The 24,186-nt window shown below is 48.4% G+C and overlaps 6 protein-coding genes across 6 annotated transcripts; 4 read left to right on the forward strand and 2 right to left on the reverse strand.

Annotated features, from left to right (window-relative positions):
• The first annotated feature begins 474 nt into the window (after positions 1–474).
• On the forward strand, positions 475–703 carry BCR38DRAFT_448403 (uncharacterized protein). The gene has a single exon (XM_040861224.1). It carries the CDS (start codon positions 505–507, stop codon positions 694–696), a length of 192 nt encoding a protein of 63 aa, XP_040711266.1. The 5' UTR covers positions 475–504; the 3' UTR covers positions 697–703.
• A 793-nt stretch (positions 704–1,496) lies between these two features.
• On the reverse strand, positions 1,497–3,383 carry BCR38DRAFT_489702 (uncharacterized protein; the record flags this gene model as incomplete). Its single annotated transcript, XM_040864427.1, has 1 exon — positions 1,497–3,383. One exon carries the CDS (start codon positions 3,381–3,383, stop codon positions 1,497–1,499), a length of 1,887 nt encoding a protein of 628 aa, XP_040711267.1.
• A 32-nt stretch (positions 3,384–3,415) lies between these two features.
• On the reverse strand, positions 3,416–4,006 carry BCR38DRAFT_489703 (uncharacterized protein; the record flags this gene model as incomplete). The annotated part of the gene is made up of 1 exon (XM_040864428.1): positions 3,416–4,006. The coding sequence occupies one exon, from the start codon at positions 4,004–4,006 to the stop codon at positions 3,416–3,418; it is 591 nt and encodes a 196-aa protein (XP_040711268.1).
• Positions 4,007–6,483: 2,477 nt separating this feature from the next.
• BCR38DRAFT_461014 (uncharacterized protein) lies at positions 6,484–8,451 on the forward strand (the record flags this gene model as incomplete). The annotated part of the gene is made up of 2 exons (XM_040862480.1): positions 6,484–7,981; positions 8,057–8,451. 2 exons carry the CDS (start codon positions 6,484–6,486, stop codon positions 8,449–8,451), a joined length of 1,893 nt encoding a protein of 630 aa, XP_040711269.1.
• Positions 8,452–11,522: 3,071 nt separating this feature from the next.
• Positions 11,523–13,160, forward strand: BCR38DRAFT_448406 (short chain dehydrogenase). The gene is made up of 4 exons (XM_040861225.1): positions 11,523–11,788; positions 12,105–12,575; positions 12,662–12,789; positions 12,842–13,160. Exons 1-4 carry the CDS (start codon positions 11,671–11,673, stop codon positions 12,977–12,979), a joined length of 855 nt encoding a protein of 284 aa, XP_040711270.1. The 5' UTR covers positions 11,523–11,670; the 3' UTR covers positions 12,980–13,160.
• Positions 13,161–18,015: 4,855 nt separating this feature from the next.
• Positions 18,016–18,612, forward strand: BCR38DRAFT_489706 (uncharacterized protein; the record flags this gene model as incomplete). The annotated part of the gene is made up of 1 exon (XM_040864429.1): positions 18,016–18,612. One exon carries the CDS (start codon positions 18,016–18,018, stop codon positions 18,610–18,612), a length of 597 nt encoding a protein of 198 aa, XP_040711271.1.
• Between the last annotated feature and the right edge of the window lie 5,574 nt (positions 18,613–24,186).

Here is a 24,186-nt window from a genome sequence, read left to right on the forward strand (position 1 = left end):
TATACGTAACTGCCGTGGCGAGAGCTTACCAAAGGTCTCACATTGGAGAATCCCTGTACCTTCCGTCGGAGTGATGTCACGATGAGCTAGTGACGCTATAGCACTCCACAGAGTACTTGGTACTTGAATAAATAATCCTGTGATCAGCTTCTCGTTGCATGAAACCTGACTGCTTGATAAATCAACTGTCTAGCATTATAATTGTAACCTCAGTTATCCTATGCACACGTCAGGCGATATGTTAGTAGTAATGGGTAGCTAGCGTTGCAAATTGTCCGCGGCTCTGGGCACAGCGCGAATAGTTCCGCGAAGAATGCATCGACAACCATGTTTTCACATGTGATGGTGGGGCACATATCCAAAACGTGGGATTACTCACCATGGATTGCTGATCCTTCAATTGCTGCCTACGAGGATCATCGAAGGTAGCAAATTTGTTCGATTAGTCCGGCCTCGAGCTTTGATACAGTTGAACATTTTGTCTGTCGACGGGGTTCCGGAAATATGGTCGCAGAAGCGGTATTCCACGGTTATAGCGAGCTTCAGTGCCAACAACCGCAGCGCAGAAGACGAATTTATTGGTTGTCTCGTTTCTCCTATTCTTCGGACAACGTTTGCGTGGTATTATCACGTATGATGATTTTTGGGCACAGAGAGATAGATGCGTGCGGTGCGTGGGTAGGAAATCTAGGCTAGTGCTGGCTATGTGCGGGCCACCTTTGACAGATGATGCTTGGCGAGGGTATGTCCTTGACCTGTTAGTGGTTGCAACTTGATAAGCAGACATCACACCCGGATTTCAAAGCTTTATGTTTCTAGCCTCGTCGTCCATTGTAGGCCGGCCCCATTGATCCGACAGGTGCAAGTTAGTGTTGCGGGATCAGCTACTATTTCCAGTGGCCGACAGGCTTTAATCTTGGACAGATCTGGCGGATAGGAGCTTAAGCCACCGAAGAAGACGTAGAAATCAAGCTCAATCATGCAATGGACGAGCTGGTGAAAGCCAAAGAAATGACACAAGACATCACGACCTATCGTCAAAAGTTTGAATATCAGCGTTTGGTGCGACTTGATAGTGCCTGGGAGGGTTGATTTGGACTCGCGCACTGGAGATCCGGTGGAGAGGGTTTCTACACTACACGCCAGTTTAAGCCGACCAAAACGGGTAACTGATACGGCAAAGATTGTACAAATGAAATATCAGAAATTATTCCAACTCTATTCCACTTTTTGCAATTGAATCCTGTTATGAACAACACCTTGTAACCCAGACAATCCTGGAAGACTATCAATGCCACATACACGAAACACTTACGAAAAACTTGAACACCGACCTAACTATTCTTCATCATATAGCCATTTTTACATCTCATAAGAACAAGATGATTCAGATGGTTCAGAATTATTTGATTATTTGATAATACCAGATTAAACTTCGAACTCCTACCGTACCAACTTTCCCGGGGTCCATGACAAAATTTGTCCAAATGGCGTTACTATTTGAAATAATGACTTATATCATTATCCTCGCCGCACTTGGTGCACTTATGCATCATCTTTCCTTGTTCACTCTGCACCGATGCAGCAGTGGCAGCTGCAGGTATGATGTTGCCAACATTAGCATCCTTGGAAGTTTCCTTGGATGAATCAGGAGTATTCGCATCTGACATGCTGGTCAAGGAGCTTGAGGACTGATGGCTTGAAGTATTATAACTGCGTTTCGACGCGTTCGACTCATGCTTGGGCGCGATGGCTATACCGGAGGGTGTACCGGAGGATAAATGGTTGTAAGGATCTCCTCCGCCATTGATTGACTTAGAAGATGAAGCAGGTGTGGGGCTGGTACTTGGGTGAGAATGCTTGGATATGGCAATTCCTGACGGATTTCCGGAACGCAGATGATTGTAGGAATCTTGACCGTTACCGGATTGAGAAGGCGGGGTAGTAGAGCTGGTATTGGAGTTTGCATAATTAGTACCAACCACATTGGTGCCTAGAGTTTCGCCGGGGGATGCATGATTGAGTTGATCATTGTCCGTTGTCATTGAACCAGGAGAAGGGGCAGGATTGTGTTCAGGTTTAGTGGTCTCATGACGATCAGCTAATTTGGAAGCACCGTAAGTAACTCCGGCTCCAGCTCCAATTCCGGCTAGACCAGTACGTATTTGGTTGTTATCCGATTCGTGGCTATGATGAGAAGAGGACGGGGAAGCGTGTTGCAACGAAGTAGGTGTATAAGCTTCGGCGGCAGAGGAGTGCATCTTGGGTTCATTGGAGTTCGTGTGTGAAGTATATTCTTCAGCATTTCGAGCGGAATTTGCATGGGTGCCAGTGGTACTGATGGAATGCCCATGTCCTTCGACCTGGGCAGTAGTGAACTGTTGCTGCTGTTGCGATTGAGCGGCGGCATAGATGTGATCCGATGAAGAAACTTTCTTCTCCTTTCTCATCTCGTCGTGGTCGTTCTCCTTGTTTGAGTGTAGCAACTTGTAAATCAAGCCACCTGCTCCAGCAGCCGCGCCAACTTCGCCCGCGTGTCTGCCTGACTTGGGCCTATTGTCGTCGGCGTGTTTGTGTGAGTCAAGCTTTAGCGTTTCCGGTTCGACTTCCTTCGACGATTGAGTAGAAGGCTTATCCACAGGACTGTTGGGCTCAGCCGGTTGTTCCTTACTGTCCTTGTTTCGGTGAAAAAGTCTCGAAATTAGACTGCCACCACCAGCTGCGGCCCCTGCCTCTTCCATTTTCTTCTCCTTTGACTTCTCGGAGTCAGCATCATACTGCTCACTTTGGTTGCGCGGAAACTCTGGCTCATTTCTCAAAGATGTAGTATTGTCGTGGTGGAGCTTGTCTGAGTTCATCGTCTCCTCTGTCTTGGGTACAACCTTCTCATCCTTATTCTCCTTGTGCGTGTGGAGAAGCTTGGATGCTGCACTACTACCACCGCCAATAGCACCGGCATCAATTGGGTACTTGTCCTTGGAGTGTTCCGACTCATCCTTGCCCTTTGTCGAGTCAATTGTTGAATGGTCTGTCGAAGAGTCCGAAGATCCCAGTGGGAAGGCTCGCTTTGCGTAAATTTCAGAAGAATGAGCATGGTCATCTTCGTTGCTACCATGTCCTATGACAGTATTGTAAATCCCAGTGCCTTGTGGAATCTCATCTGAGGTAGTCGGGCGAGAAGTAGCTTGCGACTCCTCGTGAAGAGGAACGGCACGATGTTGAGCGTGTGGATCTTCATCACTGCCGTGTCCAATGATGGTGTTGTAAGTTGTTCCCTGGGGCATATCACCCCAGTATGGTTCCGTGTTTGCGACACTAGACTTTCCACTACCATTGGCCACGACGTTGTGTGACTGATTCTGGTCCGGTGAGTGGCGGCCCATTATAGCAGCGGCTCCTGCCCCAACTACTGTACCTACACCCAAGCCCTTTGCAGTGTTCTCATCGTAGTCACTGTGACTTTTCTCTGGCAGGTTTGAAGGGGAAGACGTTGTATCAAGGTCATACCGGTCAGTTGGCTGAACGGAACGATCATCGCCAACTTGACTAGCACCGATTCCACCGGCGCCGGCGGCCATGTCAGAACTGTATCCGTCAGAGGCAGGATGGTATGTGTCATCCTTGCGACCAGGGGTACGGCATTACTGCCCGCCGATCTACTGTCATATTGTCTGTCATTGGCAGTATTCGATGGCATGTAGTCGGAATCCACTGAGTCAACGCTTGAGTCCGAGGAGCTACTACTCCTGCGATCGTTTTTCTTGTGCAACTTTTTGTGATGCGAGCTAGTCGATGCTGAGATGGGATCGTCCGAAGTACCGCCGAGGTGTGTATGGCCAGATGGCGCTGACTTACTCCCAACGTGAGGCTGGCCAACATCAGTCGTTCCGGTGTTCTGGTCCGATGGGAATGCACCGGGTGTTCGGTGGTCATCATCTCCCCTTTCGGCTTCGGATGAATGGTCGCTGCTCAATGCATCCTTGATTCGTTGTCCCAAGCTTGCCATGATGATATGATGTTCTGGAAAGGTTCAGTTGTGTATAATAATTTATTTGGGATCTCTGCTGGTGGGATTCTTTGCATGTCTGCTGTCGTTGAACTGGGGGACGCAGGCTTGATATAACTACAGACGTAGTCCCGAGCCGCTTTTTCTCTCGCAGATAGCGCATCACTTGAATGCTAGAAGCCAGCCCAGCGGCTAGGCTGCCTTGGTCTGGGGCATAAAGATTCAATGTGTGACATCAGAACCACCATCCACAATCACCAGACCTTTCTTCCAGTGCCAGTCAGAGCCCCGATGTATTCGATCTGGGTCGTCGTGCCCGGACAGTAAGGACCAAGCTATCGAAAAGATTTGCGCGCTTTCAGAGGGCTAGCAGGCAAGCGTTTCGTCACCGTTGTTTCAGCTAGTCCCCACTACAGTAGGTGAAGAGAAGCTGTCTTTTCCCGTTGCAGAGGTCAAGTGCGTCAGTGGTGTTCGTTAGCGCCAACTACCACCGCTACGAACACAGCTGAACGATGCATGACAGAGTATGCCGACCCAATGTGGCCATAATATGTGGAACCTATAGTTTCTCAAACAGCTGCGATCGTGATGTTGCATCAACTGGGCAGATTGGCAAAGGTTAAAGTTGGAATCACTTGCATATCCTTGGACCAAGTTCCAATCACCTGAGACGTTTTTCATTACTGCCATTGGAGGGCCGTGCCGGGGAAACGGCTGTCACATCTGGGAACTAGAAAGATCACTGGCCCACGGCTAATCGAGAAGAACTGCATTTGTCGTGATCTCGTACCACTGCCATCATGCAACATATCAAACGGCGTGCTGTCAGTGCAGTAGGCTGTTATTCGCATTAGAAGAACTAAACCAATGTACTTACAGGTGCACCACTTGCTCTGATAAAACCTTTCCTATATACCAACCGAAACTGCTGGTTAGTTATAACTCATACTTCTTTCCCAAGTCCAATGAGGCAAGATAGAGCGGTTTCCCAAGACATTGCCAAAAACGTACTTCATCTCTCGTTCCAGTCCACAAGCCTTGTCGGCTAAGTTTCATTGTAAAATAACAGATGTCACTATACCTATATCGACCTCTATGAGACTTGTACATAGTCTACATCTGATAATTTCGCAGGAGCGAAAGCATAGGCAACATCAGTCTCCCGGTGTCTGATAAGGTATACACAGCTAGGCTCTTAAAGATGACATGGCTAGGATAGAGCCTTATCTTGTTTTTCTGTGTACTTTTTTCTTTCACAATTTTCACGTCGAGAAATCTTTCTAACGATACCCATTCCTACTGCAACTAGCGGTCGCATCCACCGGGTTTCGTCCCCACACTAATTGGATACTTTGTACCGCAATATCCATCGTCTGTACGAATCTTCTGCCTATTCGAGATAAAGCGATACGCGACCACGAAATATTACTGTCGTAATAGGGATGAAAGAAACCCTATTGGCTTCTGCCAGAGCGGGCAACGGTATGTTACATGAACATGCTGGATGCAGCCTATTTGTTCGTGCTGTGCCACAATCTAGCCGTGTATGATACCCGTGAATAATTCCACCAGACCCTTACGATTGGCAGAAGATTAATGCGGGAGACTCACCATCATATGATGTTAAGATCAGTGAGTCAAGCCCCACAGGTATAGAAGTTGAAGGATTCAATCCCCACACCAATATGGTTGGTCAGACCGGTAAGCTGCCTGAACAGGCAACGAGAGTGGATCTATCTAGCGGTGTTCGTGTAAGTTCGAAGTTATAGATCATCCCAGAACCTGGAGAACACCGACCCCTCTGCTGCCTACGATAGCCACAGAAAAGCCAGGCAGACAGAGAGAATTCAGCCTCAGGCAGTCAGGGCTTTTGCAGTGTTCTCTTTTAAGTAATACAGATTTTTCGCAATATTCTGGCACCTTATATCAAGCACTATCGCATCAAAATATAAATCCAGGAAGTTTGCTGTCCCCATCCAACCATCTACCCGAACAATCCATCATCACTTCATCTTAACTTCAGGCCCTTTCAACCCTTAGCAAATAATCTCCAGCCTTCTGCCAAAGGAAGGCGGCGTTTATTCCCAATACTGAATCGCGACTGGCACATGACCTGACGAGGCCCTGGTCCTTCAGAAGCCATGGCTCGTACTAAGCAGGCAGCGCGCAAGTCGACTCGGCGTACGTTTCCGTCCAATATCACTTTCTGCAAATTACGTCACGTTTAACAGCATTCTGACATCCATACAGCTCCAAAAGACAACAAAGATGACTCCGACAGTGGCGGGAATGACACTGTTGTAGCCGATGCTGCAACCGAGGAAGCCAAGACCAAGGATCAGCAAGAGGTCCTGGAGGGAGTCGATGTTACTCCTCTGGCATTGAAGAGCAACGGCGTGGCCGAGGCGGCCAAGCTCGGCTACACGAACCTCATCAGCAACTGGTATCAGCACAAGTGCGAGTACAACTCGTGCCAGATGCGATGGAGCGAGTTCGCCGTCGTGGACGATGACGAGGACGACCTCGCCGATCGAACCTCAACAGTGCCCATTATCCACCGCCACATCTACGTCAACAAGCACTGGGTCACCACCTCGATCACCGTCCAAGACCAAGCCATGCGAACGGTCCTCCTCGATGTGCTGGCCAAGTACCAAGATCTCGACCCGGAGCTAGAGAGTTGGACTTTCGAACCACCCTTCATGCCGCTCGTCCATCGCTGGGAAGATCTAAAGGCCTACCAGGCCGAATCTCCCGCCGGTGCATTGAGAAATGCGGCATCCGCGCTGCTCGCCTTCCTTACACCCATCGTCGCTTCGTCGGTCGTGTCCCTCGCCAAGACTAGGAAGACGGGCAAAGTCAACTTCGACAACGTGTGGCAAATCTTCCCGCCCAGCTCGCTTGTCGTGACCAAATTCTTCGGCGTCGACGCCGTGTGCCGTGTGCTCAAGTACCGCAAGCGGCCCGAGGACCGGTGCGGCAACCCCGCGGCCTGGGTCATCGACATGGAATATGTGGACTGGAACGGCGAGAACTGCGGTTACACCACCACGACGCTGACCATCTGGGATTTCGAAGGGTTCCGTCGTGTGATCGGGTTGCCAGTCTTCCCCATCTCGTTCCTGCCCGATGTGGAGACGACCAAGGCGGCTCTCATCGAGCGCGGCCGCAAGTTTGAGAGACTTAGGGGTTACAATTTCATGCTTTCCAACGGGACCAAGGTCCTCCTCGAAAGCGAAAAGCCGGAGCAGCGACCTGTGGCGGGAAAGGTTTGTGTGGATGCATACGCCTACTACGGCAGCTGCAACATCGTCAAGCCCAAGCTACGCACGCTGTTCCCCGAGGACGACGGGGATAACCCCGACGCCGCAATGGAAGATGCCGAGCTATCCGACACACCCTACGAGACCAACTTCTCCATCGCGCCGGTCGAGGCCGTGTCGGCAGCCAAGGGCCCGGCCGAGCGAACCGAGGACCTCCGCCCTCTCACAGACGAACACTGTCTTTTGAGCACCCCCTGGATGAAGGGCTTCGATCTAAAATCCAAGGACTGGTGCGAGCTCCGCATCGACGACCTCCAGGACATGGCCTGGAATGACGAGGCCTTCGAGAAGCTCGTGCTTCCCGGCGGCGAGAAGGACCTCGCCTGGGCGTTTGTCGAGAATAAGAGTCTGTCCAAGGCCGGCTTCGACGACTTCATCCCCGATAAGGGACGCGGACTCATTATTCTCATGTTCGGTCCGCCTGGTGTCGGGAAGACTTTTACGGCGGAGGCGGTCGCCGAGCGGTCCAGAGTTCCGCTATACTCTATGAGCGCGGGTGATTTGGGAACGCAGCCTTCGGATGTGGAGAAGGCGCTTGAGCGGGCGCTGGAGTTGTGTCGTATGTGGAATGCCATGTTGCTTCTCGACGAAGCGGATGTATTTCTTGGCGCTCGCACCAACGAAAGTCTTGCGAGAAATGAGCTTGTGTCTAGTAAGCACACTTTTCTCCTTTCCTTCACTTGCCACTGCACTTCTTTTTCGCCGCATACTAATACATGACTACCAGTCTTTCTAAGGCAACTCGAATACTACCAAGGCATCCTGTTCCTGACCACCAACCGCATTTCGAGCATTGACCACGCCTTTCAATCCCGCGTTGATCTCTTCCTCCCCTACCACGACCTCACCCCCAAAGCCCGCCGCACTGTTTGGGACAACTTCATCACGCGTGCCGGACGAGATAAATTCGATCTCGACGAAGAGGCGCTGCAGAAATTGGCTCGGCTTGATCTCAACGGGCGCGAGATTAAGAACCTCATTAAGAGCGCGCAACTGCTTAGCTTGAAGAGTGGCGGCAAGGTGCCTATGGATCGACTGTATATGTTGGCTGATAAGCGCGTACAGGCCTTGGCAATGCTGGAGGACGAATGTCCAGAAACGAAGCGCCGGAGGGTGGATTAGAAAGGATGACTCGAACTTTGAAGTGAGTGCGGTTGTAGCGTTTGGTTCTCGAGGTTTCTGGTATTCTGGTTATGGCACGTTCCTTATCTGAAGCTGCTGAATAGTCCATGGGTATTGACAAGGAGATTGTAAACTGATTCCACACGACCTGTCAGGAGTCAGCATAGTATTTTCATCGGTTGCTATGGTATGAGCGGGCATTAGGTTAGTGTTAGTAAGCCTCTTATGTCTCATCATGATTATTAATGCGCCTGCGTATAATTGATTCTGTTCAAGGTACGTTTTACTTGAAGTAAATTGATCCAAATAACGTAAAGACACATCATAACCCCAAGACTGTATAAATGTTGCAAGATATCATTACGGGACATCCGGGAACCCAGGCCATCATAGTAGGGCCTTCATCGGATCAGCCCGTCGCGCAGTACTCAGGCAAGCGTAGAACAGGTATTGGACTAATTATGAAAATTGTATTGCTTTGAAAATGTATTTATCTCTGGAGATTTCCAAAAGAGTGACCTGTGGCCATATGGGCGTTTCTAGGTAGAAATGAACGATGTTTGCCTCACAGGCAGAACTAGTACGGTACGTTGGGTGGTGGTCACAATGGGCCATAACGTAGCTAAGTAGCTGGCTGTATGTGCTCAAAAGCTAACAATTCGGTTATAATAATCTGTAAGGTCCAACAATAGGTAATGGTGGGAGGTTGAAGCGAAATTAGTGACGATTCTAGTAGGAATACTGCAGTCTACTTTCACATGATCAAGATTCGATGTCGTTGCACGGCACAACTATTCCGAAATTCATTGTCTCTATCTAATTTGATTCATCCACCCCAACATCGCAAGATGATCTTTAACGGGCCACCGTCTGTTAATAAGATGAAATTTCAGGCCAACTTGAAGAGATTGACAGGTTCGGACGATTCCTCGTCCATCAGAAGACTGTTGTGTCCATGTTGATTCGTATTGAAACACTTGTGACTTTGTGTTGGCCTCACTGTATGAGGTCGTCGTCCGAACTGTCGTTGAAACAGCAATAACCACAGACTCGTCGTCATCTCCGTCAGCATTTGCCACCACCTTCTATAATAAATCGGTCAATGTCTAACGCAGCGCTTGGACATAAACGCAACCTAGTTATATTACTAAGTTCCTGACCGTTGTTACTACCGCTGCGGAACAGGCCTTGGCGCTGAGCCCGTCGCATCCCGTCGTTGTTGGCCATGTTTCGTGCCCCAATGGCGCTCACAGTAGCACTGCAGCTCATGTATGAACATTCCTGTTGTGATGTGAGTTCCCAGCACCTGGCACGCTGGGCCGCTAAACAAGTCATTCTTCATTGGTTTTAGCAACAACAGTTTCGCGGGTCTCGCCTCGCACACTATTCTGGGTAGAAAGACGGAAAAGCGGAAGCGCGAGCAATCGTCGTCTTGAATCAACATCATCCGGAATAATGGAAACTTTGAATAATTCACTATTAAAAGTTTCCATTATTCAAAGTTTCCATTATTCCGGATGATGTTGATTCAATCACGTCTGAGCGTAACCGAGGCTGAGACATTATAGAATATGTTCCTAGAGGTCTAATGGTGGCTTATACCGGAGGATTTGATGTTTAGGGTCCGAGATGCGGTGAACTGGCTGCAGTAACGGAAGCGGCAAACACAGCCGTTGGGGGTCAAATAGTTCTGCGACCTTGCTTGGGCAGAAGCGTGAGCGGATTGACGATGGATATGTCTCTGACACTACCTATGAACTCGCGACGTTAGTGAGAATTGGACTGAGTAATCGGATATCATTAATATCCGCAAATCTTTAGCCATGTTCTGGCGGACAAAATTCAAGGCGGTGTACGTGCCATCGGCAACTTACGCTTCTAATTTGATTACTTGCAGAGCTCAGATCCGAATTCAGCCATGCCGTTTAGAATGGTCGAACACATTTGGGTTGCGTCCAGGTCGTGCATTTGTCGAGAAAATTGATAAGTCTCATGGGATGATTACATATGCATTAACTGACATGAATGATAAATTATTCTGTCGCAGCACTCTATTACCGCCGGGATGGTATATGATACAGCGATACGGTAATACAGAAAGGTCTTAGTTGTCGTCGTCGGCGGGGTATCCCGGTGCTCTTCACGGATACTAATCTACTACATAAGGTTTGGCTCATGATCTAGTCCGCCGAGCTCGTTTGTATGGGTAGCCGTAAAGTTGACTCCGGCTATATTGAACACAACGAAGCGCGGAAGCTGAAATAACGCCCTGCCGAAGCGGCTTTTCTTATTCAGCAAGCGTAGGCATTGCGGAGTTCACGGCCGGAGGTTAGGAGGGATGGATGTTCGGCAACGAAAGAGGGTTGCCACTGGTGTGGAGTTGCAGGAACCCCGGTGGCCGTGACTCCACTTCCTGACGGGGGTTTGCATCTTGGTTGCGTTGCGGAATATGACGCTGGGGAATTCGTCTGTAGTCGTGCCGATATTTACCGTTGTTTGGATGGGGGAGACACTGCATAGCATGTTATACATTGGAGCCATGGTCTGGAAGCACTGCAGGCCGATATAAAAAGAGTTTGACGCGGATTCTACTTCTGGCAAGCGAGCGGCTCAAAGGACCCTATGGATAAGGGAGCCATGCGATTAGATGCTAAAACTGGCCTTCGGGCACTCCTTGGGAAAAGGCGGGAAGGGATGCAGGACCTGATATCAAGCACGGTGCGCCGGACGTGCGTGGTCGTTTCATGCTCGAGTCGACCAAGCAACCCAAAGTCCGGACGGGTTGTCCACTGCTGAAACCGTACCAGAAGGTGCGTGAAATTATTCCTCATATACGGTAGGCTTAATATCGCACCAACTCTAAAGGGGAAAGGGGGCTGAATTGCTTCTTGGCCCGACCGTTTGCACTAACTTGTATCTGCTCGGCCGGTGGTTGGACCTGGTGTAATACAGTGTCCGCTATCTCGCCGGTCTCTCCAATTTTGTCCGCGAACAGGGGGTAGAGATCTTTGGGATGCTAAGTAGCTTGAAAATGGTGGAAGAAATGGCCATGAGTCTCATATATAAAGAATGGCTGTAAGGACCATGAAAACCAGGAGACCAGTCAAGCTTCACCTCAATCGTCAACACATCGTCAGCGACACATTGCCCAGCAAGTCTAATATCTCGACCTAATCCGCACCATCAGCTCGTCAAAAAAACATAATCTACTCTATCAAGATGCCTGGCGTTACCGACAGTGCCCCTGCCACTGGCAGCCGATTTGACCGCATCCCTGGCCCTCTGGGTTTGGCCTCTGCTTCGCTCGAGGGCAAGGTGGCTCTCGTCACTGGTGCCGGTGAGTCTCTTCCTGTAATTATGTACCAGCCCTGCCCAACTTTCCCGATTCTTACTCAGCGTGCCTGCCACCACCTACGGATCCTTTCGGCCGGGCCCCAAAAGCACGGCCAGCCCCACCGGGGGTCCGTAAACATCTCCGTCAATATTTCCACCCCGCACTGGGCGACATGTCTTGGCGCCATAGTGCCCCACACATATTCGATCTCTCATTTGCATCCCCCATTTGTCGCAGCGCCTTCTGGTACCGCTGCAGGACTGTTGCGCTGCGCGTTGTCACCCGTTTACTTCAGCAACTCACTAGTATGCGCATACAGGTCGTGGCATTGGCCGTGAAATGGCTATGGAGCTTGGTCGCCGTGGTGCCAAGGTGATCGTCAACTATGCCAACAGCAATGAGTCGGCGGAAGAGGTCGTTGCGGCCATCAAGAAGAACGGTTCGGATGCGCGCTCCGTCAAGGCCAACGTTTCGGACGTGGACCAGATTGTTAAGATGTTCGACGAGGCAGTCAAGTTCTGGGGCAAGCTTGATATTGTGTGCTCCAACAGTGGTGTGGTCTCATTCGGCCACGTGAAGGACGTCACTCCGGAGGAATTTGATCGCGTCTTCAACATCAACACTCGTGGCCAGTTTTTCGTCGCCCGCGAGGCGTACAAGCACCTCGAGGTGGGGGGGAGACTGATCATGATGGGCTCCATTACCGGTCAAGCTAAGGGTGTTCCCAAGCACGCTGTTTATTCTGGCAGTAAGGGTACAATCGAGACGTTTGTGCGATGCATGGCTATTGGTCAGTTACATTCCTGAGACACGGCTATGAAGCGGTCGTACCCGGTTGTTGTCGCTCATCGCCAACTCACTAAAATGATTATCCAGACTTCGGCGATAAAAAAATCACGGTCAATGCCGTCGCACCCGGTGGCATCAAGACGGATATGTATCACGCCGTTTGTCGCGAGTACATCCCAAATGGCACTGAGCTTGACGATGAGAGCGTTGACGAGGTGAATACACCGCCCCTAGTAACTGTCGCAGTCGCTAACTAATTCTTTACAGTACGCTTCTACTTGGTCGCCCTTGAGACGAGTTGGTCTCCCAATCGACATTGCCCGCGTTGTTTGTTTCCTCGCTTCGCAAGACGGTGAATGGATTAACGGTAAGGTACTTGGCATCGATGGTGCCGCTATGATGTAAACACACTTCAGTTATGAGGAGAGGAAGCAAACTGCATGGGAAATACTTCCTCGCCTCCATGCGAAACTTGCGGCATGAATCGATGCCAATGTTGGAAGATGGAAATGTCATTCTGGGTTTCTCTCAAGTTAATAGACTTATATATCCCAGGAACTAATTGCACAATTACCTTCTTAAATTTCTTTACCGCAAACACCGCGATTTTCGTGATTCTAGGCTACGAAAGAATGTTGTGAGGTAAGTTAGGTGTTCAATGCCAGAAAACAATTCAGGGCGTGTCTAGGAACTTCATGGAAATTTGATGGAAATTGTATGGGACAATGGCATGGTTCGGATATGCTGATATTAGCATATGATGATTACGCCTCCACACTCTTGGGGAGCTGATGTAGATACCTGAAGCCTTCATTGTGTCGTAGGACAACATTGTTACGAACTCCCAAACACGTGGATGGTGGGGCTTTGATTTGCATACATTCATCAGAAACTATTTGGACGTCGATGATATAGGACCTGGCAACCTCGTTCGAACGAAAGTGAAATGCTCGATATCATTTTATGCGCTTATTCATCAACTGGATGATAGGAGATTGACACGTAGCTGGGTGACCCGGAGATATGTCCTGTTGTATAGTTGACAATCAGTATTGCTGCTAGAGCTTCCTTCAAACACTACAACGGAGAGTTTTTAATGAGATGAGTGGCAATCAATCATTCCTGGTTGAACTATATAAAGGTTAGCTACAATGTTTCGAAGATGGATTACCAGAGACAGAGTGTGTTGCCTAATTGGTTGACTGGTGGACGGGCTACCTAGTGTTCAAAACACCTCTAACCTTATCTATGGTCATTTGGTTGAGTGGTCATATAGGCATTGATGGGGCCCAGAATCCTGGCCAGGTCGCATCATGGAGCATAAGTTCAAACATTCTATTTGCCATCCGAACTAGTTTTAATATTTTCTCATTATAGCTGCTATCAGATGATATGCCAATACGATGCGAAGGATTTGAGACGGAGGCCAGCGCGCTCGCCCAAGCGTGAATATACTGTACGATAGCGTTAGGCCTAATTGAGGTCTCGCAAGCACTACCAACCTTGCAACATCAAGTAGCAATTCATACATCGAGAAACCAGGTTATTCGGGAACGATCAAATTATTTAGCTACCATGTAAATAGTAAATAGAGGTAACGTGAATGTACACCGAGCTGGCCATGACACCGAGCTGGCCACTTTCATGCGCCAACGCGACCGGCCAACTTAATTTTTGATTTTCTCAACAACCAATTATGGCAAAGTCATACAATGAAGCAGAATTAATGCTAGCCCTTCAAGCTCTCAAAAATGACCAAAAACTTAGTCTCCGACAAGCGGCAAAAACGTACCAAGTCCCCCGAAGCACCCTCCAAACGCGTAAAAACGCGCCCGAGGCGCTGTGGTATTTGCAATGGGACTGGGCATAATGCGCGAACTTGTAAGATCGCATTGCCATCTTCTGGAGAGAAAGATTCAGAGTAGTTTCAATTGATTTACGGCGTTGTGGTTTTACCATCGTAAAATTTCTATGCGAGGTTATGTAAGGGTGGCCAGCTCGGTGTCATGGCCAGCTCGGTGTACATTCACGTTAATATAACTATAGTTTCAGGATTAGAGAACCAGTGAATACCGTAAACTTTCGTGAAACAACAACGATGATTTGAATTCACCAACCCATTTTTAGGCAAACTATAGCCCAGACACTTCCTATGACTGTTTTATTTATATGTGGCTTTTGGCGTGTACTCGCCGCTATGCCGCTGTGGCGACGCCCCTGAGACGGCAGAGCACGTAATCCTCTTTTGCGGGCTGTTGGAAGGACCGAGGGAACGATTACGGGCCGCCATCGCACCACGGCCACTATACTCTCGCAGAGACCTCGCAACGGCAACAGGAGAACCAGTAGTTAGTGGGACTATTGTAAGGTGGCTGCTAGGGACGGGTCGGACAGCTTCAAGGCCCAGATAGCATCCATCTTCTCAGGGGGGACTTTGTTGGTAGGTTGAGAACCAACGTAGTATGGTAGTGGACGCAACGCAGTCGCCAATAGGGCGAACCGACGACGCAGCGTATGTATTTAGTCCAGCCATTAGGGCACGGTTTGACATACGGGAGTACTAGCAGAGGTACCGGGGGCTTCGAGCCTACGGCGTATATAATAATAATAATAATATTTATATGTCTCATGTTTCTACCTGGATCTAGATCGGTGTTCTCGCTTTGGCATCGCCAAATCGATAGCTGCGGGCCGATTTCCTTCCCACAAACACAGTCGTATTTGTATACCGCAATTGGAACAGGCTCGGATCAATTTTAGTCATCGCCTATATGTTAGCTTCCACGATTTCTCTTCGTTCAAGTTGGTGTCCAAATTGCCCCCTTTTCCAGGAACTTCATCATTGCGAAACACAGCTCAGCAACTGGCCTACTAAAGGCTGCGTATCATCTTGTGTAGATTCCACATGCATCAGCTGAATGGAGTTATGTAAAATAAGTTAGGTGAGTTGAGCGCTGTGTATCCGCTATTGTCAGGAAGTTGTGAGAAACTGAAGCAAGCGCTCCCAGGCCATGAATTCTTGCTCATCTTTTGATGTCCATATTCTCTTCTTCCTCTTAGGTTGTTGCTTATTCATGACTTACCGTCCAAAATATTGTTGCCCACGAAGTCACATTTATTACTCAATTGGCGAGTATGATGGCATGAAAGTCTAAAAAACGCCACGAAAACTAGTTTCCAGGGATTAAACCGAAGAATCCGACCACATCTACGAGGCCGAGCTCCCTACAGCAACCACGGCCATGGTGACCCGTATGAGCAGTGCCCCCGCAGGCGCTTCGGCGGCCTCGGCTTCTGGCTCGGTTGCTGCTTACAGATAGTGCAGCGGCACCGGATACACTTGTACGTCTAGAATGAGTACTTCTCCCAGTGCGTCTAAGTTTATGCCTATCGTGAGCTAAGCTGCTTTTGATGAATGTGGAAGATGAGACTTCTGAGAGAGAGAGATGAGACGAAGGGGGATGTTGCCGAGCTTTTATGCTTTTCTGAGTCTATATATAGCTATTAAATACGTACATATATTGGTCCTCATTGGCTTCGTTTTGTTCTCAATTTGATGTAAGCCAACCGTAGATAGCTGACTCGGTCTGCAGCTTCTTCTGGCTACAACCCCTTTTCTGAATCTGTGCAGGAGTTGTCTTCGGAATCAGCTTGAAGACCACATTTTTTCAAATGTAATAGAGTGCAGGATTGCAATTTAGAACCTTTACTACCTTCTTAACCGTCCTTATTTTCTGTACCTAGATAATACTAACGTATTTCACCCCCATTCCGACACCCTATAAAACAAAACACTACGAATAACACTGCAATTTCAAACAACCACCACAAATTCAATTCTGAACAGCTATACAATCGCTTTCGACAGTAGATACGTTAGATATTTCTGAACCCGAATCATCAACAAGAGCTTCATTAGATACTTCCCTCATCCGCCGTACGTCCTTAATCCTTGCGAATTTCGCGTTTGGACTTATTTGCACCTTCTTTTTTTTCCGTGGCTTCATAAGCTCCAATCGCTGTTTCAAGCCCTCAATTTGTAATTCTGAGCTTACTAATAGATAATCCTTCTCATCAAACACTTTTTTCATCTTTCTAAATAGCTGGCGTTGTGTAGTCATGTTAGTTTGTTGGAGTCGATTGAACTCCCTAAACTGGCGCTCTATATTTTGAGCCGTTAGGGCCCTCTGGCGTGCTCTGGCGTAAAAGCGCATAAAATTCCGCTTGCCAATAGGTGCTGAATCAGTTAATAGGGTTAAAAACCCGACCTCCTTGCGATATGCCGTTTTCATAGCTGAGGACACGGATCATAATCTGCGTGTCAAAAAGGGTTACATATCTCCCCAACATCGAAGGGCTGAAGGACATGAGATGAGTGTGGGGGTAAAAATAATAAGTATATGTTGTTTTGATAGCAAAGAGACATAAAAGTATCAGTTGTGTGACTACCGTGACCATCCAAAATAAGTAAACGAGTGTCTGAAGGGTCCTGAGGAAGCGTAAGGGGTATAAAAACGTCTTCAAGCCATTTGATAGCTATCTTATCGTCTGTCCAGCCCTTGGGCGTCCCTCCTACGTAGCACCGGGTGGTCACTGGCGATCACGGGTAGTCTCAGGTAGGGGTGCCCACAATGGTTCATTGATCTCTGTTCTCTCTATCTTCTTCCCGGACACCTGCCCCTTATATAGATAGCTAGAGCCCGGAGTCGGAGCCGTAGAGCACTAGTTGCTCCGATTGTTCCGTATACCAAGACTTCCATACTAGGTCATGACTCGCACGTCCCTACACAGGGGCCCCACCGGTGCCTGTAGCATTCAGTTCTCTGACATAGGGCAAGGGTATTGAACTCAGTGAACGACTCCAAATCGTGCCTCCCAATCATGTCGTATCTGACCACAACTCGCTTTCTTATGAAACCCTTCAACCTGGTTGGGTAACTATGGGACGGAAAAGCACGACTAGTGCTCGAGTTAGCAGGTCCAGGCTCTACAGAATGGAGGTCTGGATTCGGATTCGTCGGTCAGTCGACAAGGGGCAGCTTGTTTCCCGCCAGGTCGCCGAGGTGTGGCGGCTTCGGTAGTGCACTGAAGTCGTTCAACTGCAAGCCAATTATTCATCCGATTCCTTGCTACCTAGGTTGAATCTGCTTTGTTATGACGTCGCAAGAGAAGCTTATCATGGTCTGGGTCACAATGGAAGATGAGTGGATGGGCAGTATCCACAATCTTTCTCTCACGAGAGGTAGCTCACATTATAAAGCAAGTAGTCTGCATGGCCCAAATTTAGGTAGATCATTCTAGACAAAATGTACTCAGTGCAGATCGGACGATTGGGGTGTAAAAGAAGCGAAGCCCCCCTCCTACGGTCTTCAAGTGTTTCATCAGCACGAGTGCTTCATGACACGAACCAGTAGCCATCTTCGTTAATCATTGCCATCGAAATGATAAGCCCACGAGTCATTGTCACCTTCTGTTTATTATCAACGGCACTCGGCGCGCCTTTCGTGCCCGGACTTCCGCGGCCTGCGAAGCCTCACATCGAAGTCACTCCAGTCATCCCTGAATTCCACCGTGGCAGGCTATTCGCCCTGTTCCATGACCGCTTCACGCTTCCTGAAAACCCCCCTGTTGACGTTACTCCTGTGCACTCAGTCCGCCGTGGCGGTTTGGATGCTCTGATCGATCCGGAGGTAAACATTGTCACTCGCGTGACTAAGGAAACCCAAGATGGAAAGAAAAAGCAGAAAGAAAGGGATGAAGTGATGCAAAGAGCAGTGACGCCGAATAAACTGGACCTGGACGCACCGGATGAGCGAAGAAACAGCCACGTAGACAGCGCGAAACTGTCTGCGAGGAAACTCAGTCAAAAGGTCACACAGCATAGAAAGACCAAGGCATCGAATTTGAAGAATTTCACGTTCAAGAAGGTTCCGGTGAATAAGCTCCAACGGGTGAGCTCCGTTCCGGCTCCTGGATTCAAATGTGGTGATATTGGTGTCGGGCCGTGCCGGAAGGGAGGAAGATTGTATCCGGAGTAAGCAAAGTAGAAGGAGGGGCGGGAACTTGAGATTGAGACGCATTTTCACAGATGAGTTAATTCATTTATTGTGGTAATATTGATGGCAGAAGGACTGTATCAATTCATGGAATGGTCTTCACAAAAGGACAGACGTGATAAACAGACTGACAAACTATGTACTGGATACGATTGACGCTTCACACTCAACTATAAAGTTATCACACCATCGATAGTACTCTAAATTATTCTTCCAAATGGACCAAAATTATTATGCCTACATCTGAAGCCGATTTCATTGATCAGACATTTGCAGACACGACCATGGTACAGTACAGTTAATGTTCTCGTTCAGGAAACTCGTCTAATACGACGTAGATGCTGAGGCATGCCACTCGCCGCAAAAACCTGGGAAAGACAATGATATCTGCCCTTGATCGTTACCAGCCAATATCGACGAACGCCAGCGGGCTGGTGGAAGCCCATTGCGATGGTGCCTGTTCCCGCCACCCACCACTGTCCCAGGTCCCAGAAGCGTGCACTTGGTTGACATAACGTTTCCCAGTCCCAGTTTCATTAGAGAGAGGATTGATTTCTCTACATACACACCTAACTGTATTCACCGTTTTCACCTAGAAATTAAGCACACCCCAAAGTTCAACACTAAGTAGTTAGCCATATAAATCCGAACCACACCTCGTCTTTAACCACTAATTTTATCAGCAAAACGCACTCGGGTTAAATAACTTAGGCAGAGCACGTAATCCTCTTTTGCGGCCTGCTGGAAGAATCGAGAGAGCGCCTGCGGGCCACTATCGCACCATGGCCGCTGCATACACGTAGAGACCTGGCAACGGCGACGGGGAAACCAGTAGTCAGCGGGACTATCACAAGGTGGCTACTCAGGACTGGCCGGATAGCGCTTAGGCCCGGATAATATCGATCTTCTCAGGGGGACTTTGTTAGTAGGGTGAGAACTAACATAGTATTGTGGTGGATGTAACGCAGTCGCTAATAGAGCGAACCTACGTAGCAGCGTATGTATTTAGTCCAGCCATTAGGGCACGGTTTGACATACGGGAGCACTTGTAGAGGTACCGGGGGCTTCGAGCCTACGGCGTATTTAATAATATAATAAATAACTTAATAAGTTGTTTTACTTCTTCTATCTTTTACGTGCTAACCTTTATTTTATGAGGAAATCATTGATATAGAGCTGCTCCTTACTTAGTAGTAGTCGCAGGCGCTTCTGACGCTTATCCTCTGCAGTCCGAATATTCAGAACATTCGCAAAATCTCGAACGCGGATCGCGCGTGCGTGCTGACTTATCTTCCGGCCGCCATATCTTTTGCCGCCTCTGACCACATAAGGGCCCACAACTGCTCCGTTCTCCGTTTTATGGCCGGGCGTTCCGTTTTCCCACACGACCACCGTTTCGAGGACGGCCTCCGGGTGCCAGCCGTCTACTCTATCCACCTTTCCCCTCCGGCTTCTTACTTACCATACCCTCCCTACCTTGGCGCTTCCTTTGCTTACCGCTAGGGTTAATACGAAGGACCAACAGTAGCCCCCCCTGCATAATAGAGGCCCTTGTAGGTCCTTATTGGTGCCGGGGAGACAGCGCTGTCTTCCGGTTATATAAACACTGTTATACGCTCTCTCATTAAAGCCTACCCGACTATACCTCTCAAATCTACTCTTGTCAAGAATAGCTACTTAAAACAATGATAGAGCGACTCCCGTGGAGGGGATAGTTCCGGCTCTCTCTAACGAGGAGAGGAGGTCGTTAGCCAGGTAGCGATATGACTTTCGTCTCCCTGGAGAATATGGTAGAGCAGGACCGGCTTTGGCAGCGTTAGAATAAGATCGAATAGATGACCCTTGTGCTTCCGATTACCATATCATGACTTACTAACAGTCTGCCCTCCTAGCATTGTGAAAATGTCGATATCGACAGCCGCACGACTTGGCTTGATTTCGTCGAACATCCCGACGCCCCCGAAGCCCGAGCAGATATAACGTCCCACATCCACATCCGGGACATCCCCACATGTGGGACGCCCTAAAAATGATGCTGTATATTATAACCATTGACTTCAACCTTTTTTTACACTTATTCTGATGCGACTACAATAGAGCTTTCACCGTCACTAGGGTTTTCAGACTCGCTAGACTCATCTGTACTATCCTCAATTTCACCAGCCTCGATTTGAGCCTTCCGAATAGCCTTGATATTAGTAAACTTCGAATTAGGGCTCATCTTGATCTTCCTCCGCTTCCTAGCCCTACTAGCCTCAATCTCTGCCTCTATTGCCTCAATCTTTCGCTGTGCGACAGCTAATTGGTAGTCCTTCTCATCAAAGCCCTTTTGGACTTTCCGAAAGAGTAGCCGCTGGGTATTTGGATCACTATCAAGCTTGCTGAATAAGCTGAGTTGATCTTGGAGCTCATCTCTCCTCTTAGGCGTTGACCAGGCTACTTCTGATGTCTCTAACGCCCAGTCCTGACTACCCTTACTATCAGAGTACCCTTTGCAAGTCTAACTAGGCTGTCTGATTGGTGCTGACGTATTCTCAAGGAGCAGGGGGCTCATAAGGGGTCTAGCTATGCTCGAAGGCCAGAGACCAGTATATTTCCATCCACTGATAATGTTCTTAGCGGTCAATGCTGCTAGACGTGCCTTTCTATAGCAGAGGAGAAAGTTTCTCTTCCCTACGACAGTAGTAGTATCCCATCGGTCAAGGTAACCAAGCTCCTTATAGGCTGCCTTGAGGGGTCCAAAGACTGACTGATCGAGAGGCTGGAGAACGTGGGATATGTGTGGCGGTAAGAAAAGCAAGTATGCCCATCTAGGATAAGTAACCTAGTCTCTTCAGGGTCCTCTGGTTAAGTCAAAGGAATAAAGATCTTTTGTAGCTACTCAATAGCCGTAGAGTCTGACGTCCACCCATTCTCTGTTGCTGTAAACCTCCAGGCTTCGTATGGAGTCAAGTCTAGAGGAAACCACTGCTGCTGGACAGACTTCCCCTTGTATATCACAAGTGAGGGTAGTACAGTACCAGTCGCAGAGATACATTCTATAAGAGATGTCCAAGCTCGAGATCCAGGCTGTTTCTTCCGTATAGAACGAGTCTCAGATGATCCTAGAACAAGACCATTTGATCCTCTACCTTCTAGAATACCTGTCTCATCCATATTGTATCGATTCGAGGCCTTAATAGCTTTAATCTCAGGGATAGCGAGGTATTTGAACCATTGACTAATCACATTAGCTGAGGCTCCATTAATACGCTGAGAATCGATAGCTCTGCTTCTCTGGACCTCGACTTTAACCTGGCCGCGACTGGTGATCTTATTGTCGATGCTGAAAGGTGTCGAGTTAGTTGCACTCATTCAGCCTCCGGGTTCTGTCGTCTATGCATTCTCTTCAGCACAGAGTTCCCATACGCAAACGGCAGGGATGTTTGACACACCAGTAGCTGTAGGAAATATCCAGTGAGGACGTTGATGATCAAGTACTCAGCACTGCTGCCAGAGCTGACAACTTGAGCCACTTGCCACAGTGTGTTTTTGGAAGGATTGTTCCTATTACCGGGGCTTAAGGTATACATGTGTTAGCCCTCTAGTGCCCACGCAGACTTGGGATGCCCATTATTGACTTACTGTACCTTGACCTCAGCGCCAGGTGCTAGCTCGCCGCCCCAGGAGTTCATGCTCGTTTCTGGGACCTGGTATGGCACAATTTCATAAACGCCGGGACCATTAAAGACCATAGTGAACGATGAAATGAATGCAATTAGCTGGCCTCGAATAATGGCATCTGATCCCTCTGTGGTGATCAGACAGGCTGCTCAAGTGCAGATCAGGAACTCCATTTTATACTCTCGACTCTGATTCTCTTGTCTATAATAGAGACGTGCCGACATAGGTTGGTGGCGGAGAGAAGTCGTTCTGTGATCTATCGTTCCGGTGGCTAGCTGAAAATGGATCATGTGTATCGAGCTATTCATTCATGTGTCAGTTCGTGTATCCTTTTGGGTATAGATTATCTTGGCTCAGCTATTCACACAGCATGACTGGTCACCTTTTGCTTTTCAAAGCTAAGACCTTCGTCGGATTAGACATTGAGTTTTTCTCGCAGAACTATGATAGACCACGTAGTATTCTGCTTGCTGGCACTTTTATGTGACTCCGCGTCCACGCATTAATCTATCAACAGATGTTATAATCCGCATGTGGTTACAAATATCGACTAGTCACATTGTTGAAAGTGAATCGTCAATTCTTGGAGTCAGTGATCATCAATTGATTTCCATCAACATATTCAGCTAAGCCAATTCATGTGTGACCTAAAATCAGCTCCCCAGCTGTAGCTGAACGCTGTCAGATATCTCGACAGCGCAGCTCTGCAGGTTTCATTTAAGATATTAGCTGAGGCATGAGCTAAGAACGAGACATGCCGTACCATTTAACCAGTCGGAAGTCGTCCACATTTCGGGCATTAAAGCTAGAAACCCATAAAGGGACTCTCAGCAGAACATAGACACTAGTCTCTATATGTAAGTAGATATTGGATTGTGGGAAAATGGTCTTGTATTGAAAGTGGCATGATCTCTGGAGAGTCCTGGACGAAGTGAACGGCGGCCATAAGGGCCTTATATAGACAGTAATGACTGATGCTTGTCCCAGAGGCAGGACTTGTGTGGTTCGATGGCCGGTGGTCATATTGGCCCACAACGTACGGCACGTGGCCATGTGTTCTTCCAAGACTGGCAGTCTTGGTGTAGTAGTCTTGAAGGTCCAACAGTACACATTCATGGGATTGCCAATATTTTGATCAGCACACGCCATTCTGGCCGCCTTCACAGCCTCATGCTCCATTATTCTCCCTCTCATCACGGGTTGCTCAGCTCTGACGGGGCTCATACACATGTTTTCTCACCGCTCACTCCTTCTCCGGATTCCAATCCTGGATTCTAGGTTTCGTTCAATTTCTAACCTCCTCGATCTTGGATTTCTTGGTCCGCCTGGCGAAAAGACGACACAAGCACAAGACAAGCTAACGGCACTAGAGTGTATTGGACAATCTAGTGCCTATGTACGTTTGGAGTCGTCCTCGATACACGATGAATGCCTATGAGGTACTTTTCAAAAGAGGAGGATTGCACAGCATGACGGACCAGAAATCTAGCTGTAACTCGAGCAACCCAACGCGGAGCCACACCTGACGCTACCGGTCCGCGTTACAGTCTGAGACATACACAATCGTGCACTGCATGTGGTTCCAGCTACCACTATTTGAAACGCTCTGGAACTTGTTAATGGAACTTTTTGAGTGAGACACGCGCTGTTCGTCGAGATGGGAACCATGACGGCCATGACGTATAGGGTTAAGGGTAGGCAGCTCGAAGACACCCGCGTCAGACTTTCATATATCAAGTGGAAATGCATCTGGCCGTAACAGAGATTGACCAGAATCCATATAGGCTTATATAGGTCTTTATAGGCATTGGAAGTCTGGAAGACAATCAAGTATATGTTAGATGCGTTGATATGTGGCTTGCTTTCACGTTACACAGTCTCTCGATTACGGGT

The sequence above is a fragment of the Pseudomassariella vexata genome, assembly GCF_002105095.1.
Source record: "Pseudomassariella vexata strain CBS 129021 chromosome Unknown BCR38scaffold_17, whole genome shotgun sequence".
NCBI lineage: Eukaryota > Fungi > Ascomycota > Sordariomycetes > Amphisphaeriales > Pseudomassariaceae > Pseudomassariella > Pseudomassariella vexata.

Excerpts from the sequence above, each read along its gene's own strand:
- BCR38DRAFT_448403 (XM_040861224.1), top strand. The coding sequence starts at position 505 with ATGGTCGCAGAAGCGGTATTCCACGGTTATAGCGAGCTTCAGTGCCAA.
- BCR38DRAFT_448406 (XM_040861225.1), top strand. The coding sequence starts at position 11,671 with ATGCCTGGCGTTACCGACAGTGCCCCTGCCACTGGCAGCCGATTTGAC. Across the intron at positions 11,789-12,104 it reads GGCTCTCGTCACTGGTGCCG|GTCGTGGCATTGGCCGTGAA; the intron begins GTGAGTCTCTTC and ends ATGCGCATACAG. Across the intron at positions 12,576-12,661 it reads TGTGCGATGCATGGCTATTG|ACTTCGGCGATAAAAAAATC; the intron begins GTCAGTTACATT and ends ATGATTATCCAG.